Raw genomic sequence first — 19343 nt, 5'->3', positions numbered from 1 at the left:
TTACTGGGGATTGAGCCCGCAACCCTGCATGTGCCCTGACCAGAAATCAAACCGTGATCTCCTGGTTCATGGATCCACACTCAACCACTGAGCTACACCTGCCGGGCTCTGTATTGTTTTTAAAAATATTAAAAAGGTCTGAGGTATAGTAGCAACTAGGTAAGATCAGAGGTTGAACTGAAATATTGTGAGAACTATAACAAACATTAAGGATTATTGCTTATTAGCTAGGTTTATTATTAATTACTTCTAAGGAATAAACTGTGTGAACTATAATAAACATTCTTTAATTTATGTTGAGTCTAAAGTCAAGGTATCAACAAAAAAAAACAAGTATGAAAAAATAAATATTTAACCTTCTCAAAGATAAATATAAAAAATATTTGAGCTAGATGAATGTCTCAGGTTTTTCCTAGCTTGTAATTCTTTTGTAATGCAACAAGTTGTGAAAACTTAAAAAATCCTGTATCCTCAAAACTAATCATTGTTGAGAGTATTACTGATGAGAGATGTTCGTCTATAAAGTTACTAGGGAAAAATGGCCCTAAGAACTGGTTAAGTGTAGACAGGCTATTGGGAGAAAAACCCACAAAACGTCTTACCTACACTAGTAGTTAACAGTACCAAATAGTACAAAATAGCAATAAGTCATAATTATGTTTTTTTTAATATGTCTTTATTGATTTTAGAGAGAGGTAGGGAGAGGGGTAGAGAGATAGAAGCATCTATAGAGAGAAACATTGATTAGCTGCCTTCTGCGTGCCCCCTACTCGGATTGAGCCCACAACTCAGGCATGTGCCCTGACTAGGAATCGAACCAGTGACCTCTTGGTTCATGGGTTGAAGCTCAACCCAAATCATAAATTTTTAAGTATTCATTCTTATTAGAGACATCACCTAATTTCATTATTTTGCCTATAATGGAGGCTTCACAGATTGTGTTTCTAGGAAGTATGAAGAGAGTGCATCCTTGAAGTCACCCTGGTATTATTTGAGCAGAAGAATATGCTTACAAGATAAATACAAAAGGTGCAAGTAAACTTTTATTTATTTATTTTTTGTTAATCCTCATCTGAGAATATTTTTTCCATTGATTTTTAGAGAGAGTGGAAGGCAGGAAGGGAGAAGAGGAGGAGGAGGAGAGAGAGAGAGAAATAGCCATGTGAGAGAGACACATCGATTGGTTGTCACCTGCAGGAGCCCTGACCAGGGCCAGGTATCAAATCTGCAACCCAGGAACCCATGTCTAACCACTTAGCACACTAGTCAGGCCTGAAAGCAAACTTTTAGCAACTATTTTAACAGTTCGACGTTGCCATGACACTTTTATTGTATTTTATAAGAGTATTAGTCTACAATATGGTGGAAGTTTAAAACAAAACCAATTTAGTTTGAGCATTACTGCTTTGGATTTATATTGTATACAACTCCTGTTCAAGACTAAAATTTTGTTTAGTTTTCTTTCTTTCTTTTTTTTTTCCACATGAAAATGCTAAAGATACTGATATAACTGCAAGGTTGAAAATTTGGTATTTATCTACATTTCTTTCATAATGAGTTATTCTCTCTCTAATTTAGGTGGAGTATAGAAAGGGAATCCTTAAAATGTTAGCATCAGTTTCTTCATAATCCTTTTATATATATATATATATATTTTTTTTATTGACTTTTTACAGAGAGGAAGGGAAAGGGACAGAGAGTTAGAAACATCGATGAGAGAAAAACATCAATCAGCTGCCTCCTGCACACCCCCTACTGGGGATGTGCCCGCAACCAAGGTACATGCCCTTGACCGGAATCGAACCTGGGACCTCTCAGTCCACAGGCCAATGCTCTATCCACTGAGCCAAACCAGTTACGGCTTCATAATCCTTTATAATAAAAGGGTAATATGCAAATCAACTGAACGGCAGAACGTCCAGTTGCTATGACGCACACTGACCACCAGGGTGCAGACACTCAACACAGGAGCTGCCCCAGCCCACAGGCCCCTATCGCTGGATGGGGCCTGCCTGCCAACCTCTTGGTCCCTTCCCCCTGGGGCAGGATCCAATTGCCTGATAACAAACAGGGAACCGGGGTGGGTGGTGGCAGACATGAGCGGCGCCAGGCCAAGGCCCCTGCCCCACTGGTAGCCCCACATACAGAGGGCAACATGTGACAGGGGCCGGAGCCAGCCAGAGGGCAGAAACAGCCAACCTCTCGGTCCCTGCCCCCGCCCCTCCCCGCCCCCCGGCCAGCAGGCTCTGATCGCCCAATGGTGAACAGGGAACCGGGGGTGGGTGGCAATGGGCGGTGGGCACCAGGGCCAGCACGAATTTCATGCGCTGGACCTCTAGTGTAGGAATAATATAACTATCAGATAGGGTTCCTGAATGAATGAAATTAGATAATGTAAATGAAGCACTTAGCACAATATTAGGCAAATTCTCAAATAATAGCTAGTATTTTGTATTTGTTATTTTTGGGGGGTTATGAAATTCCCAAGTTGGAGGTTTTTATTTATACATATCAGGCTTACATATGAAACCTAATAAGGTTATAATCTGAATCATACCAAAAAAAATTGTTTTTTAAATGAGGGTGCTTGCTTCGGCAGCACATGTACTAAAATTGGAATGATACAAAGATTAGCCTGGCCCCTGTGTAAGTATGACACCCAAATTCATGAAGCATTCTATATTTTTATACAAAGTAATATTGAGTATAAACTGTAATTGAAAAAAAATTTTAAGAAAAATAAAATGAAAATTTTTATTTGTTTTAAATATGTTCTTATTCATTTTTAGAGAGAGAGGAAGGGAGAGAGATAGAAAGATAGAAACATTGATGGGTGACAGAGAAGCATCATCGATTGGCCACATCCTGCACGCCCCCTTCCCCGCCACTGGGGATCAACCCCACAACACAGGCATGTGCCTGATTGGAATGGAACCAATGACTTCCTGGCTTATGGATCAACGTTTAGCCACTGAGCCACACCGGCTAGGTTAAAATTTATTGATTTGAGAGAGAGAGAGAGAGAGAGAGAGAGAGAGAGAAATGGAGAGATTGGAGCCTGCACCCGGGAAAGGGACCGACCAAGAGGTTGGCCAGCAGGCCCCATCCAGCGATTTGTTTTTCCACTTATTTATGCATTCATTGGTTGCTTCTTGTATGTGCCCTGACTGGAGATCAAACCTACAACCTTGCCCTGGCCGGTTTGGCTCAGTGGATAGAACATCGACCTGCGGACTGAAGGGTCCCGGGTTCAATTCCGGTCAAGGTCACGTGCCTGGGTTGTGAGCTTGATCCAGTAGGGGGCGTGCAGGAGGCAGCTGATCGATGTGTCTCTCTCATCAATGTTTCTAACTCTATCCCTCTCCCTTCCTCTCTGTAAAAAATCAATAAAATATATATATATAAAAAAAGATTATAAAAAAAAAAACCTACAGCCTTGGTGTATCAGGAGGACATGCTAACCAACTGAGCTACTGGACCAGGGCTATTAATTATATTCTTTTTCTTTTTATTTTTTTTTAAGAAATTAATATAGCCCTAACTGGTTTGGCTCAGTAGATAGTGTCAGCTTGCAGACTGAAGGGTCTTGGGTTTGATTCCAGTCAAGGGCACATGCCCAGGTTGCGGGCTCGATCCCCAGCAGGGGGCATGTGGGAGGCAGCCGATCAATGATTCTCTTATCATCATTGATGTTTCTATCTCTCTCCATCTCCCTTCCTCTCTCTGAAATCAATATATATATATCAAAAAGAAATTAATATAGAGCAGTGTTTATTGGATTTGGCAACAAGTAGATCATTGGTATCCTTGGCAAGTTTTTTTTATTTTGTTTTTTTAAAGGGAGAGAGAGAGAGACAGAGAGAGAGAAACATTGACATGAGAGCTCACATCAATTGCCTGCCTTCTGCACGCCCCCTACTGGGAACAGAGCCCACAGTCCTGACATGTGTCTTGACCAGGAATCAAACCAGCCAACTGAGCCACACTGGCCAGGGTTACTTATTATATTCTTTAATTGCTACATCATCTTCCCCATGTATAATTTACTCTGATAAAGACTGCTACTAGTTTATTACTGCAGTAATCCAAAATATCATATTTATCTATTTGAATATCTCTTGTCAGTTATGTGGTGAATTTCTTGAAAACAGGAATTTTGTCTTAGACCTCTTTATATAAAATCAAAGGTAATAGTGGACCTAGATCTAAATCCTGCCTTTGCCACTCATTATCATTGAGACCTTGAATAAGTTTTTTACCCTCTGTAAAACTCAATTATCTTCTGTCATAAAATAGAGATGATAGTATCTATCTCAGCTTTTGAGAAAATTAAATGTAGTAAAGATTGTAAAAGCAGATATAAGATATAGCACAAAATATTTTATTAAAGTTAACTAATATTGTTAATACCTTGCTTCCTTTGAATTTTAAGTGCATCCGAATACATAATTAGGGAGTAGAAACAAGTGAAATTTCTTATATTTGTGTATCTCATATATTTTATGTAACATTTTCTTACAAATAACATGATGGATAAATACTTTTATGCTAGTCATTTTCTAGTACCTAATATTATTTTAAGAGTAATATTAACATGAAAAATAGCTAATAAATCTTTACCCATTTATAAAAGCCATTATACATTTCTAACACCTCCCTGCAAAGTTTACATTGTGCAATACCCTCATGACATTATCCTGAGCACTGAGGGGTGATGTAAGAAAATACCTTTCATCTGGAAGTCACTGATTATGAAAAAAACATTGTTTTTAGAACTACATATAGGCTTAAGATTTATGAGATACTACTGATTCTATGCCAATAGCAAAAATTGATATTTTTATAATTCAACTAGAATTCTAAATACAGGTGCCTTGAAGCTTCATTTTTAGTTATCAGTTGTATAGTAAGACAGGGATATATTCACACATTTTTACAAAATGGGATTATATGCTTCTTAAAGACTTAGTTCTTAAAGCTAGGTTTTGTTACATAACTCATAACTGTTATATGTAATTTAATAATTTTGTATATAAAAAGTAAAGTTTTAGCCCTAACTGGTTTGGCTCAGTGGATAGAGCGTCCGATAGAGCGTCGGCCTGCGGACTGAAAGGTCCCAGGTTCGATTCCGGTCAAGGGCATGTACCTTGATTGCGGGAACATCCCCAGTAAGAGGTGTGCAGGAGGCAGCTGATTGATGTTTCTCTCTCATCGATGTTTCTACCTCTCTATCCTTCTCCCTTCCTCTCTGTAAAAAATCAATGAAATATATATATTTTTAAGAAGTAAAGTTTTAAATAGCTGTGGTATGTGGATATTACAATTTTGTTGGAGACTAAACTAATAGCACTAGTTCCTATATGAAATATTCATAGAATATTATCAGAATACCATTTGTATTCTGTGATGCTTGATTTAATTTTTTAAATTTTGTTTAAATCTTTATTGTTGAGATCATTACAGATGTCCCTTTTTTCTCCCCATTGCCCCCTTCCACCTGGTTCCCTCTCCACCCCAGGCCTTCGCCACCCAATTGTCTGTGTCCATTGGTAATGCATATATGCATATAAGATCTTTGTGTAATCTCTTCCCAACCCTTCGCTCTTCTTCCCTCTGAGAATCATCAGTCTGTTCCATTTCCATCCTGCTGATTCTATTTTATTCACCAGTTTATTCTGTTAATTAGATTTCTTATTTGTTTATTTTGATTTTTAGATTCAGTTGTTAATAGGTATGTATATATTGCCATTTTGTTGTTCATATTTTTTTTCTCTTTCTTTTTCTTCTTCCTCTTCTTAAAGAATACCCTTCAGCATTTCATATAATACTGGTTTGGTGGTGATGAACTCCTTTAGGTTTTTCTTGTCTGTGAAGCTCTTTATCTGACCTTCAATTCTGAATGATAGTTTGCTGGGCAGAGTGATCATGGTTGTAGGTCCTTGCTATTCATCACTTTGACTATTTCTTGCCACTCACTTCTGGCCTGCCAAGTTTTTATTGAGTAATCAGCTGACAGTTATATGGGTACTCCCTTGTAGGTAACTAACTGCTTTTCTCTTGCTGCTTTTAAGGTTCTCTCTTTGTCTTTAGCCCTTGGCAATTTAATTATGATGTGTCTTGGTGTGGTCCTCTTTGGGTTCTTCTTGTTTGGGGTTCTCTGTGCTTCCTGAACTTTTAAGCCTATTTCTTTCACCAGGTAGGGGAAGTTTTCTGTCATTATTTCTTCAAATAGGTTTTCAATATCTTGCTCTCTCTTTTCTCCTTCTGGCACCCTTATAATGTGAGTGTTGGCACTCTTGAAGTTGTCCCAGAGGCTCCTTACACTATCTTCATATTTTTGGATTCTATTTTCTTTTTGCTCTTCTGGTTGGGTGTTTTTTGCTTCCTCATATTTTAAATCATTGATTCTCAGAATCCTTTAGTGTACTGTTGAATCCCTGTATGTTATTCTTTATTTCAGTCAGTGTATGCTTAATTTCTGACTGGTCCTTTTCCTCTTCCTTTTTTTTTTTTTTTTTTGGAGATTTCTAGAAGATTCTTGAGTAATCTTATAACCGTGGTTTTGAACTCTATATCCAGTAGTTTGCCTTCTTTCATTTGTGACAAGTTTCTTTGTTTCCACATTTTGGCTGCTTCCCTGTATTTGTTTCTGTGTATTGGGTAGAGTTGCTATGTCTCCTGGAGTTGGTAGAGTCACCTGGTGTAGTAGGGGTTCTGTAGGGCCCAGTGGCTCAGCCTCCCAGTCACCTGAGCTGGGAGATCTAGCCCTTTGTGGGCTGTGAGCACAGTCTTGTTGTAGTTGAGACTTGAGTGCTGTTGGTGTCACTGGGAGAAATTGACTTCCAGGCCAACTGGCTATGAGGACCAGGTGAAACTACAGTGGGAGAGCTGCTGTGCAGGAGAAACCCCTGTGGGGCAGGACTTGCTTCAGTGAGGCTGTGCCTTCCTGCTCACTGAGTCTGCCCCTTGAGTGTGTTGCTTACAGATGTGTAGAGTTGTAACCTGGTATGGTCTGAAGGAGGTGCAAAGTCAGCCACTGCCTTGGGCCACCCAGCAGGAACTACAGATCTGCAGATTCCTCCTCTTTGTATTGGGTTTGGAAACACCCAAATGAGGCCCAGCTGTGAAGCAAGGCAAGCTGGTGCTGGTGTCAGGTCTTAGGCCTTTTATTGATAGGTTTGGGGCTCCCTGACCCAGCTGCAGCATGTCTGAGAGATTTTAGCCTTAGCAAGGACAGGTCATTCATATGCAAAAGCTGCTGCACATAGCTTGGATGTGGTTGTAAATTGGATGAGACAAGGTCTTAAGGAATCACTAGGGTGGAGCAAACAGGAATGGCTGCCAGTCAGCCCAGCATAGGAACAATGATGCCTTTGAGCACCTCCATCTGGGAGAAAGCTGTCCCTGAGTTCCTGCCCCAATGCCGGACAATCCAGTTCCTTCTTATATGTGTCTGTGTTCCCCAGAGCCTCACCCTGGTGCTGGAGCTCAGAGGAAGTGGGACCTTGTAAGTTCAGTACATGGTGCCGGCCTTTTAAGAGGAACAGCTGGGTCTCCAGCAGCCTCTGTGTCACTGAGCCCCAATTCGCACTGGTTTTTACAGCCCATCGTTCTTAATGCCCATAGGCACTTCTTTTCCCAGCCTTGGGACTCTGGGCTGGGGGGCTGGTGTAGGACTGGGACCCCTTGCTCCTTACTGGCAACCTCCACAGTGACAATCTCCCTCCCAATTAAAAAGCAGCACACTTGGTGCAAAAGCCCATGGATGCCAGACCAGCCCGTTCTGCACCTCCTATCAGCCTCAGCCTCTTCTTTACTTCTCTAGTTGTAGGACTTCCATTCAGCTAGCTTTCCAGCAGTTCTGGATGATGGTTATTCTATTTTAGTTGTAATTTTGATGTGGTTGTGGGAGGCGGCGAGTACATGCGTTTACCTACGCTGCCATCTTCCTCGATCTCCAGTTGATTCTTGAGTTAATGTTTTTTCTTTTAGGTGAAGCGTCTCCTGGAGCCATTCCACAGTATAAAGAAAGGATGTCTTCTGTCACTCATAGTCCAGAAATAATGGATTCATCAGAACTACGGCCATTTTCTAAACCAGATATAGCGCTGATTGAAGCCTTGAAGCTTTTAGCTGATGAGGATTGGTAAGTTCACCATTATTTTCTTTTTAACAAGTTTTTTTTTAAGATTTTTTAATTGATTTTTAGAAAGAGAGGAAGGAAGGGGTAGAGGGAGAGGGAGAGAGAAACATCACTGTGAGAATGGAACATCTCTCTGCTTCCTCCTGCGCACCCGCAACCAAGGATCTAGCCTGCAACCAAGGCATGTGCCCTGACCAGAAATTGAACCACAATCTGCAGGTCACAGCTCAAGGAGGGAGAAACCGTCTCGATATCAGCAGAGATGGAGATGGAGCTGGAAGTTTGGGATGTCGATGGTAGATAGAGTATGCAGGGCAGAATGCCAGAGAGAATAGAGCTCCACAAGCAGCTTCGGAGGCCGTCAGAGGAATCTTCTCAAATTTTTATCTGAGAGCTGGTCAGGCATGCAAGTGAATTACCTGCCCCCAGAACAAGGGCCATTCAGAGAAGTATCGGTAATAATCCCTAGAGCATATACAATACCAAGAATACCTCTTGCTCCTACCAGCAGAGTGGAAAACTTCACAATTCAAAGGTTTGGATCTAACATTCAGAAGAATTTTGCTTCATGCAGTGGTTCTCAACCTTCCTAATGCCACGACCCTTTAATACAGTTCCTCATGTTGTGGTGACCCCCAACCATAAAATTATTTTCGTTGCTACTTCATAACTGTAATTTTACTATTGTTATGAATCGTAATGTAAATATCTGATATGTAGGATGTGTTTTCATTGTTCGCGACCCACGGGTTGAGAACCGATTACTATGGAATGAATAAACTCTAAGGTAAAGACCGGATTGGTCCCACCAAACAAAGCAAGGCCTGAGTTCATCAAATTTTCCAAATAACTACATCCCAGTACAAAGTTCAAAAATATTTATAGGAATACAATATCCAAGGTAAAATTCACAATGTCTGGCATCCAGTAAACAATTGCCAGGCAGCCCTGGCTGGCTTGGCTCAATAGTTGGAGTGTCAGCCCATGGACTGAAGAGTCTCGGGTCGATTCCCATCAAGGGCACATACCTCAGTTGCAGGCACGATACTCCACTCTGGTCGAAACTCATGCGGGAGGCAGCTAATTGATGTCTCTCACATCAATGTTTCTCTCTCTCTCTCTCTCTCTCTCTCTCTCTCTCTCTCTCTCTCTCTCTCTCTCTTTCTCCCCCTTTCTTACATTCTCTCTAAAAATCAATGAGGAAAAATAATATCCTCCAGTCAGGATTAACAAAAATTGCCAGGCATGCCAAGAAGTAGGAAAATACAACCTATAATGAGAAGAAAAAAATTAAACAATTGAAGCTAATGCCAAAAGGATACAGTTGGAAGAATTCATAGACAAAGACATTGTAACTATAGTTATCGTTCTAATCCATGTGTTAAAGAAACTAGAAGAAGCCCTGGCCAGATAGCTCAGTCACTTAGAGTGTCGTCCCCATATGCCGAGGTTGCAGGTTTGATCTCCAATCAGGGAACATACAAGAAGCAACCAATGAATGCATAAATAAGAGGAACAACAAATTGATGTTTCTTTCTCTCGTTTTCCCTCCCTTCCTCCCTCTCTCTAACATCAATAAATTTTTTAAAAATTAAAGAAGCTAAAAGAAAGATATGAACAGAGAAACAGTGAGCTGTAGGACAACTTGCAAAATTCCTTTAGCCATATAATGTAACATGGTTAAGGGAAGTGATATCCCATCATATTTGCCATCAAGGAAAAGGTCTTATACAGATGTATACACCAGGAGAAGAATCATGTGGTGGCATTTTAAAATTCTGCTTATAACATCAGGAATAAAGAGGGTCATTTTATAATGAAAAAGGGTGAATCATCAAGAGTTCATAGCAATCCTAAACTTTTATTTACCATATAACAGAGCTTCAAAATACATTAAGCAAAAACTGGTAGACCTACAAGGAGAAGTAAACAAATTCACATTATAGTTGTAACTTCAATAACCTTCTGTCATTAATTGACAGAACCAGTAGAAAGGAAATCAATGAGTATATAGAAAACTTGAACACTATAGAACTAATTGAGATTATAGAATACTCCATCTAAAACAGTGATGGCGAACCTATGACACGCGTGTCAGAGGTGGCACGCGAACTCATTTTTTTGGTTGATTTTTCTTTGTTAAATGGCATTTAAATATGTAAAATAAAAATAAAAAATATAAGTCTTTGTTTTACTATGGTTGCAAATATAAAAAAATTTCTATACGTGACACGGCACCAGAGTTAAGGTTTTTCAAAATGCTGACACGCCGAGCTCAAAAGGTTTGCCATCACTGATCTAAAACAACAAAATTCATATTATTTTTAAGTTCACAAGGAACATTTATCAAGAATGACTATATTCTAGAACATAAAACAAATATTATAAAAGGATTCAGATTATACAAATTTTGTTCTTTGACCACAGTGGAATTAAATAAATTAGGAATTAAGAATAAAACATTAAAAAAAATTCTGGGATGCAGTTAAGTTAAAGGGGGAATTTATATAAGCACTGTAGCACCTATATCAGAAAAGAAGAAAAGCTTTATATCAAGGACCTCAGCTTTCACCTTAAACTAGAAACAAAGGAGCAAATGAAGCCCAAAATAAGCAAATAAAGGAAATAATAAATATAGAATTGAAATCAATGACATGCAAAACAGAATCAATGAAATTTTTAACAAATTAGTGAAAGCGTAAGTGTGTTCTTGGAAAAGATCAGTAAAATTGATAAACCTTAAGTCAGACGTGAAAAGAGAAGAAACAAATTACCACATCAGAAATGAAAGAAGGAACATCACTACTGACCATATAGCTATTAATAAAAGGAATGTCATAAACAGCTTTATGCCCTTAAATTTGACAACTTAGTAAAATGGACAAATTCCTTGAAATATACAAACTAATAAAACTCAAAAAGAGATTAGATAACCTGTATAACTCAATATCTATTAAGGAAATTGAGTTTAAAATTTTCCCACAAAGAAAACTCCAGGCTCAGATAATTTCATTAGTGCATTATTCCAAATATTTCAGGAAGAAATCAACTCTACACAATATTCTAGAACATTGAAGATGTTAGAGTACTCTCCATCTAATTCTTTGAGGCCAGTATTACCCTGATATCAAAGCCATACAAAGACAAAAAAAGAAAACTACAGAATTATACCCAATATGTCTCATGAACATAGATGCAAAAATTCTTAAAACAAAACTTTTTATTTCCCCTTCTCCTAGTCCCAAATCTGCTTCTCCACCAGTATTCACCATCTTAATTAATCCCCCTGCCATAGACATTTATTTGTTCGTACTAAGTGAGTGTTAACTTTTTCTCATTTCTTCCCATTTCATCAGTTTTACTGTTTATAAAACATGTCCTAAACCCATTCACATACTGCAATCTCTGCTGCTATTCTTCTCTAAGCCACAACTGCCTCTCACCTTGCTATAGCAGTGTGATCGCCAGTTTCCATGCATCCATTATTTGCCCATTTCATACAATAGCCAGAGAGATGCTTTTAAAACATAAATCAGACCATGGAATTCCCTCATGAAAAAACCCTCCAGTGGCTCTCTAAAACACAGAAAATTTTTTTTTAACTGGTCACTGTAGCTTACAGGGTCCTTTAACTGCTTACTATAACTTTCAGGATCCTTCATTATCTGTCTCTTGTCTCTCTCTCTTTTTTTTTTTTTTGTAAACTTTATTGTTGAGAGTATTACAGATGTTCCCCTTTATTTCCCCAATGCCCCACTTCACCTGGTTTCTGCCCCATCGCAGGCCTTCACCACCCTATTGTCTGTGTCCATAGGTAATGCATATTCTATATAATAAAAGCCCAGCGACTAAATGGCGGAAGAACCAGAACAATCGGTTGACCAGTCGCTATGACACTCACTGTCCACCAGGGGAAAGATGCTCAATGCAGGAGCTGCCCCCTGGATGTGCACTCCCACAGTGGGAACACCACTTAGCTGACAGGGATGAGCAGCTGCGCCCACATCAGGAGCAGCCACTCAGAGGGCGGGTCCACAGCTGCTCGGCTGAGCCAGATGAGCGCTCCCATAGCAGGTGGATCCCCACAGGCCACACCCCACACAAGTGCACAAATCCCATGCACTGGACCTCTAGTATGCATATAAGATCTTTGGTTAATCTCTTTGCACCGCTCCTACCCCCCTTCCCTCTGAATGTGTCAGTCTGTTCCATGTTTCCATGCCTCTGGTTCTATTTTATTCATCAGTTTATTTTGTTCATTAGATTTCTTGTTCACTTATTTTTATTTTTAGATTCAATTGTTGATACATATGTCTTTATTGCCATTTTGTTGTTCATATTTTTCTTCTTCCTCTTCCTCTTCTTCAAGAATACCCTTCAAGCCGAACCGGTTTGGCTCAGTGGAAAGAGCGTCAGCCTGCGGACTGAAGGGTCCCAGGTTTGATTGCGGTCATGGGCATGTACCTTAGGTGCGGGCACATCCCCACTGGGGGGCATGCAGGAGGCAGCTGATCGATCTCTCTCATTGATGTTTCTAACTCTCTATCCCTCTCCCTTCTTCTCTGTAAAAAATCAATAAAATATATTTTTACAAAAGTGAATACCCTTCAACATTTCATATAATACTGGTTTGGTGGTGATGAACTCCTTTAGCTTTTTCTTGTCTGTGAAGTTCTTTATCTGACCTTCAATTTTAAATGATAGCTTTGCTGGGTAGAGTAATCTTGGTTGTAGGTCCTTGCTATTCATCACTTTGAATATTTCTTGCCACTCCCTTCTGGCCTGCCAAGTTTCTATTGAGTAATCAGCTGACAGTTATATGGTGCTCCCTTGTAGGTAACTAACTGCTTTTCTCTTGCTGCTTTTAAGATTTTGTCTTTAACCCTTGGCACTTTAATTATGATGTGTCTTGGTGTCGGCCTCTTTAGGTTCCTCTTGTGTGGGACTTTCTGCGCTTCCTGGACTTGTAAGTTTATTTCTTTCACCAAGTAGGGGAAGTTTTCTGTCATTATTTCTTCAAATAGGTTTCAATATTTTGCTCTTTCTCTTCTCTTCTGGCAACACCCTCCTTCCCGCCCCCCTCCACCCTACCTCCCCCCCCCCCGCCCCTCCCCACTCCCACCTAATGTGAATGTTGGTACGCTTGAAGTTGTCCCAGAGTCTCCTTACACTATCTTCATATTTTTGGATTCTTTATTCTTTTTTTGTTCTTCTGATTGGGTGTTTTTTGCTTCCTCATATTCCAAATTGTTGATTTTACTCTCAGAATCCTCTACTCTACTGTTGAATTCCTGTAAATCATTTTTTATTTCAGTTAGTGTATGCATAATTTCTGACTTGTCCTTTATCATGTCTTTGAAATTCTCACTAAGATCCTTGAAAGTCTCACTAAATCCCTCGAAGCAAGCTCTCATTAAGATCCTTGAGTAGTAACCTTAGAACCATTGTTTTGAATTCTGCATCCAGTAGCTTGCCTGCTCCCATTTCTTTCATTTGTGAAATGTTTCTTTGTCTCTGTATTATGGCTGCTTCCCTGTGTTTCTATGTATTAGGTAGAGCTGCTCTGTCTCCTGGAGTTGGTAGAGTGGCCTTGTGTAGTAGGTGTCCTGTAGAGCCCAGTGGCTCAGCCTCCTCAGTCACCTGAGCTGACTGAGCTTGCTAGGCCTACCCCTGTGTTGGCTGTGTGAGCAATCTTGTAGTTGAGCCTCGATTGCTGTTGGTGTCACTGGGAGGAACTGACTTCCAGGCCAATTGGCTGTGAGGACCAAGTGAAACTACAGTGGGAGAGCTGCTATGCAGGAGACACTCCTATAAAGCAGGACTTGCTTCCATGAGGCTTTGCTACTCACTGAGCTGCCCCTTGAGTGTGTTGCTTACCGATGTGTAGAGTTGTAATCCAGTATGGTCTGAAGCTGTCCACTGGGTGCACTGGCTCTGGGGCCCCCAGGGAGGTACAAAGTCAGCTACTGCCTGAGGCCACCTGGCAGGAGCCACAGAGCGATCTGCTGATGGCTGCTATTTGTATTGGGCTTGGAAGAGCTCAGGCAAGGCCTAGCTCTGAAGCAAGGCAGGCTGCTACTAGTGCTGGGTCTTGGGCCTCTTATTGATAGGTTTGGGGCATGGTGATGCCAGCTGCTGCTTGTTTGAGAAATTTTCAAAAAGTCTGAGGCCATTCATATGGAAAAGCCACTGCAAACAGTTTGGGTGGGGCTGGCAAATTGGATGGGACAGGGTCTCAGGGATTCACCAAAGCAGAACAAACAGTGTGGGTCACCCTGAAGGAAACTCAGATATGGCTGCCAGTCTGCCCTGCGGGGGCAGGGGGGGGGGGGGGGTCCCAGCATAAGAACAGTTACCCCTGTAAGCACACCCTCCCCCAGCATGGGAGACCTGTCCCTGAGTTCCTGCCCCAATGCCAGACAATCCAGTTCCTCCCCTTATGTCCCTGGGTTCCCCAAATTCACTGTCAGACACTGAAGCTCGGAGGAAGCAGGACCTTTAAGCAGAACTGCCTGGGGCTCTAGCAGACTTGGTATCATTCAGCCACAATCCCCACTGGTTTTTACTGCTCGAAGTTACGGGGACTTCTCATCTTGGCTCCAGAACCCTGGGCTGGGGGTCTGGTGTGGGCTGGACCCCTTGCTTTTCACGGGCAGCCTCCTCAGCCAAGATATCCCTCCCAATTTAAAAAAAAAAAAAACACCACACCTGGGTGTCAGACCAGCTCATTCCATTCCTCCTACCAGTCTTGATGTACTTTCTTTACTTCTCTAGTTGTACGACTTCCATTCAGCCAGCTTTCAGGTGGTTCTGAATGATGGTTGTTCTGTATTTAGTTGTAATTTTGATGTGGTTATGGGAGGTGGTGAGTACTGACGTTTACCTACACCTGTGTCTTGGTTCTCTCCCTTGCCTCTTTTTGTAGCCTCATTCCCTACCATGCTCTGCCTTACTTATCCACTCTAGCTATCTAGCTACACCCAAGCTCACTTCTACCTCAAGATCTTTGTACTTCATTCTTTGAACAGTTTCCCAATGGCTTTCTCTCTCACTTCATTCAGATACCTGCCAAATGTCACCTCAGAAAAGCTTTCTTTCATGACCCTCATTAAAATAGTGTTTTTCCCCATCAACTTATGCTGCTTTATTTTTTTAAATATATTTTTATTGATTTCAGAGAGGAAGGGAGAGGGAGAGAGAAATAGAAACATCAACAATGAGAGAGAATCATTGATTGGCTGCCTCCTACACGCCCCCTACTGGGGATTGATCCTGCAACCCCGGCATGTGCCCTTGGCTGAAATCAAACCTGGGACCCTTCAGCCCACAGGCTGACCTCTATCCACTGAGCCAAACCAGCTAAGGCTGCTGCTTTATTTTTAATATTCCATTTTGTGACCTGACCTTATATTTTTTTTTCTCATTATAAGATCCATGAGGACAGAGATGTTTTCTCTTTTTCAGATGAACATTTCACATGAAGTTGGAAGGAATCTGTGTTCTGCTGTTGTTGATTGTAGTGTTCTATAAATGTCAAGTAGATCAAGTTGGTTGCTAATGGTTGCTAATGTTTAAGTTTTCTGTGTTCTTACTGATTTTCTGTCTGTTTTATCAATTACTAGGAAACGGCTTTTGAAATCTCCAACTATAATTGAAGATTTGTTGAAGTTTATTAATAATTGAAGTTTATTTTTGTTGTTGTTATTTTCCTTTTAGCACTTAGATTTTGTTCAGTTGATTTCTGGCTTTTATATTTCTGACCTGAAGTCTTCTGCAATTATTATCTTTGTTCTTCTGTATGTTATGTGTCTTTTTCCCATAGCTGCCTTTAAGAATGTTCCCTTTAACACTATTTTTTAGCAATTTCATTCTGATTTCCCATATTGTGGTGCTGATGGGTGGGCGGGGGGTGGGGGAGGTTTGTTTGTTTTGTGGTTATCCTTTTTGGGGCTTATTCTTGGATCTGAGAGTTTATAATTTTGACCAAATTTGGAAAAATTTCAGCCACTGTTTTTTAATTTCTTTTTTATACTTCTCTCAACTCCACTTTCTATTTACTTTTATGTGTATAGAATTGGGTTGCTTCTACATCTAAATTGTTACTGTAAACTGTTTTATGCTTATCTATAAAATGAAATTTTTGAACCAGACAGTTATTAAGTAGGTTTATTCTTACCACCTTAGAATCTTAGGTCTTTTCTCTCTGTTTTCCATAATTTTTTCAGAGAATTTAACTGCTTAAAAAAATAACCATTAACTTAATATTACTAACTTAGGAAACTCACCTTAGTTCACATTATCAAACCCTCAAGATGAAAACCATCAAATTTGAAATGTTGTATCTAAAATCCAATTGAATCCACCCTGTTGGTGTTAGTATTCACCTACCCTTCATCTGGCTCATTACATTAGATAATGAAAAGAAATACAAGTTATAGAACCACCTATTGGTGGTTTTCTGTTCTTAAATTATATATTCAACAACAAGGTAACAGGTAGTTATTTTTTTCCTATTTTTGTTTTACTGTTTCCCTCACCTTTTGTTTGCCATTCCCTTCCCTCCTTTTTAGAAAGAATATGGCACTCTTACTAGGGGACAAACATTTTCCTTTTTATTTACAAAGCATGAACTTAGTTTGTTAGTAGTGGTTTTGAATCATGAAAGAGAACTATTAGAGCAAATAACATGTTACATATTTTTTTAATTTGAAGTTCCTACATGATAAAGGAAAATAGGCAAGGTGTCTTTATTGGCATTATTACATACACAAAAGAAGACATCCTGTTCCATTTGAGCCTCATTTTAATAAGTGATTTTATCATTTGTTTCTTTTTCCCATAGGGAGAAGAAAATTGAGGGACTGAATTTTATCAGATGCTTAGCTGCTTTTCATTCTGAAACATTGAACACAAAGTTGCATGAAACAAATTTTGCAGTAGTTCAAGAGGTAAACTTATTTTCAGCTGAGTTAAGGATTGTTTAATAACAAAGAATAAATATGCAACATTTATAAAAATTATTAAATGTTTATTTTTAGTACATAAGATAATACATGTTAAAACATGTTATTTTAATAGTAAATTTGGTTTCAAAGCTATTATTACTGATTTTCTTTCAGAATATCAGCAAAATGTACATTTTAGATTTTTTTTTTTTAGGTGAAAAATTTACGCTCTGGAGTTTCTCGTGCTGCTGTGGTCTGTTTAAGTGATCTTTTCACTTACCTGAAAAAGAGCATGGATCAAGAACTAGATACTACAGTAAAAGTTTTGTTGCATAAGGCAGGAGAATCAAATACATTTATAAGAGAAGATGTTGACAAAGCCTTGAGAGCTATGGTCAGTAATGTAACTCCTGCACGTGCAGTTGTTTCTCTTATTAATGGAGGACAAAGGTAATGTTCAAAATAATCTTGATATGTCCTTAAACTAAAAATGCAGTTGTTTGTAATCAGGGGTATAGAGAAAAACTAACAGATTCCAGTATTATTTAAATTGAAAAACATTTATTAAATGATCTGTTTGTGATAAACACTATATTAGGTGCTGAATAATATTATTTTTCTAGTAATATCTACTTCTGTAGACCAAGCACTAAATAAATGTTAGTGATTGAGTTTTTACTTATTTATTTTTAACTTCTTGGTTGAGGGATACGTAATGCAAATAATTTGTCATTTTAGCTTTCAAGGGTGATGAAGGTTAGGAGTAGTTTAATCATTTAACTTTAAAGATATACCTTTGAAACTTTTTTTCTCTCTCTTGGATATCATTTGTGCTCTCTTTTCTCTCCCCTAATTATCTATTCTCGGGTGGTTGCTTGTATTGGGGTTGTCGGTGCCGTGGGTGCATTCATGCTTTGTTCCCTTTGGGTCATGTCTTGTTAAGGTGAATATTTTGGGATTAGTGTTCGACATTCTATTTTCATCTTTCCTTTAGCATCCTTTTACTCTACCTCAACTTTACCTTTATGCCAAAATTCTCTTCCTCACTTTTCCTCTTTTGTTATCCTGTTTCTCTTACCCTATCCCTGCTTTAGATTTTCCCTATTCCTTATTTTTACAGCCTGTTAAAATTTCACCCTACTTATATATCTAATTACCAATCTCCTGCTCTAAATCCATATACACCTCTCTCTTCTCTTTCTTCACTATCCAAAGTTTTTTTTCTCTCTGTCGTTTTGTTGTTGTTTGCTTGATTGTTGAGTTTATTGGGGGGGGGGGGGGTTATGCTTGTTTATGAGATTGTTTTTCTTTTTCTTTTTCTGTTGGTTTTGTTTGTTTTTGTTTTGTTGTTTTTTAATTAAATCTTTATTATTCAGATTATTACATTTATTCCTCTTTTTCCCCCCCATAACATCCCTCCTCCCAGTTCCCACCCCACCCTCCGCCCTCACTCCCCACCCACTGTCCTCATCCATAGGTGCACGATTTTTGTCCAGTCTCTTCCCACATCTCCCACACCTCTTTCCCCCCCAAGAAGTCAGTCCATTCCCTTTCTATGTCCCTGATTCTATTATAATCACCAGTTCATTCTGTTCATCAGATTATTTATTCACTGGATTCATAGATTCACTTGTTGAAAGATGTGTATTTGTTGTTCATAATTTGTATCTTTACCTTTTTCTTCTTCTTCCTCTTCTTCTTAAAGGATACCTTTCAGCATTTCATATAATACTGGTTTGGTGGTGATGAACTCCTTTAGCTTTTCCTTATCTGTGAAGCTCTTTATCTGACCTTCAATTCTGAATGATAGCTTTGCTGGATACAGTAATCTTGGTTGTAGGTTCTTGGCATTCATCACTTTGAATATTTCTTGACACTCCCTTCTGGCCTGCAAAGTTTCTGTTGAGAAATCAGCTGACAGTTGTATGGGTATTCCCTTGTAGGTAACTGAGTTTCTTTCTCTTGCTGCTTTTAAGATTCTCTCTTTGTCTTTTGCTCTTGGCATTTTAATTATGATGTGTCTTGGTGTGGTCCTCTTTGGATTCCTTTTGTTTGGGGTTCTCTGTGCTTCCTGGACTTGTAAGTCTATTTCTTTCACCAGGTAGGGGAAGTTTTCTGTCATTATTTCCTCAAATAGGTTTTCAATATCTTGCTCTCTCTCATCTTCTGGCATCCCTATAATTCGGATGTTGGTACTCTTGAAGCTGTCCCAGAGGCTCCTTACACTATCTTCGTGTTTTCGGATTCTTTTTTCA

General features: G+C 39.4%; 1 protein-coding gene and 1 non-coding gene across 9 annotated transcripts in view; both read left to right on the top strand.

The window, feature by feature from the left end:
• The window catches only part of TOGARAM1 (TOG array regulator of axonemal microtubules 1), a 138006-nt gene that overhangs the window by 82952 nt on the left and 35711 nt on the right, over window positions 1–19343 (top strand). For all 8 annotated transcript variants that reach the window (XM_059659113.1, XM_059659146.1, XM_059659121.1 and 5 more), the window contains 3 exons: window positions 7993–8146; window positions 16986–17091; window positions 17303–17538. In XM_059659113.1, coding sequence (XP_059515096.1) covers window positions 7993–8146; window positions 16986–17091; window positions 17303–17538 — 496 coding nt within the window. The remainder of the gene's footprint in view (window positions 1–7992; window positions 8147–16985; window positions 17092–17302; window positions 17539–19343) is intronic.
• Window positions 2584–2687, top strand: LOC132223969 (U6 spliceosomal RNA). Its single transcript, XR_009450569.1, has one exon. It is a non-coding gene; the product is annotated as a U6 spliceosomal RNA (small nuclear RNA).

Source organism: Myotis daubentonii, chromosome 1 (genome assembly GCF_963259705.1).
Source record: "Myotis daubentonii chromosome 1, mMyoDau2.1, whole genome shotgun sequence".
NCBI lineage: Eukaryota > Metazoa > Chordata > Mammalia > Chiroptera > Vespertilionidae > Myotis > Myotis daubentonii.
This window is presented reverse-complemented; position numbering and strand designations above follow the sequence as displayed.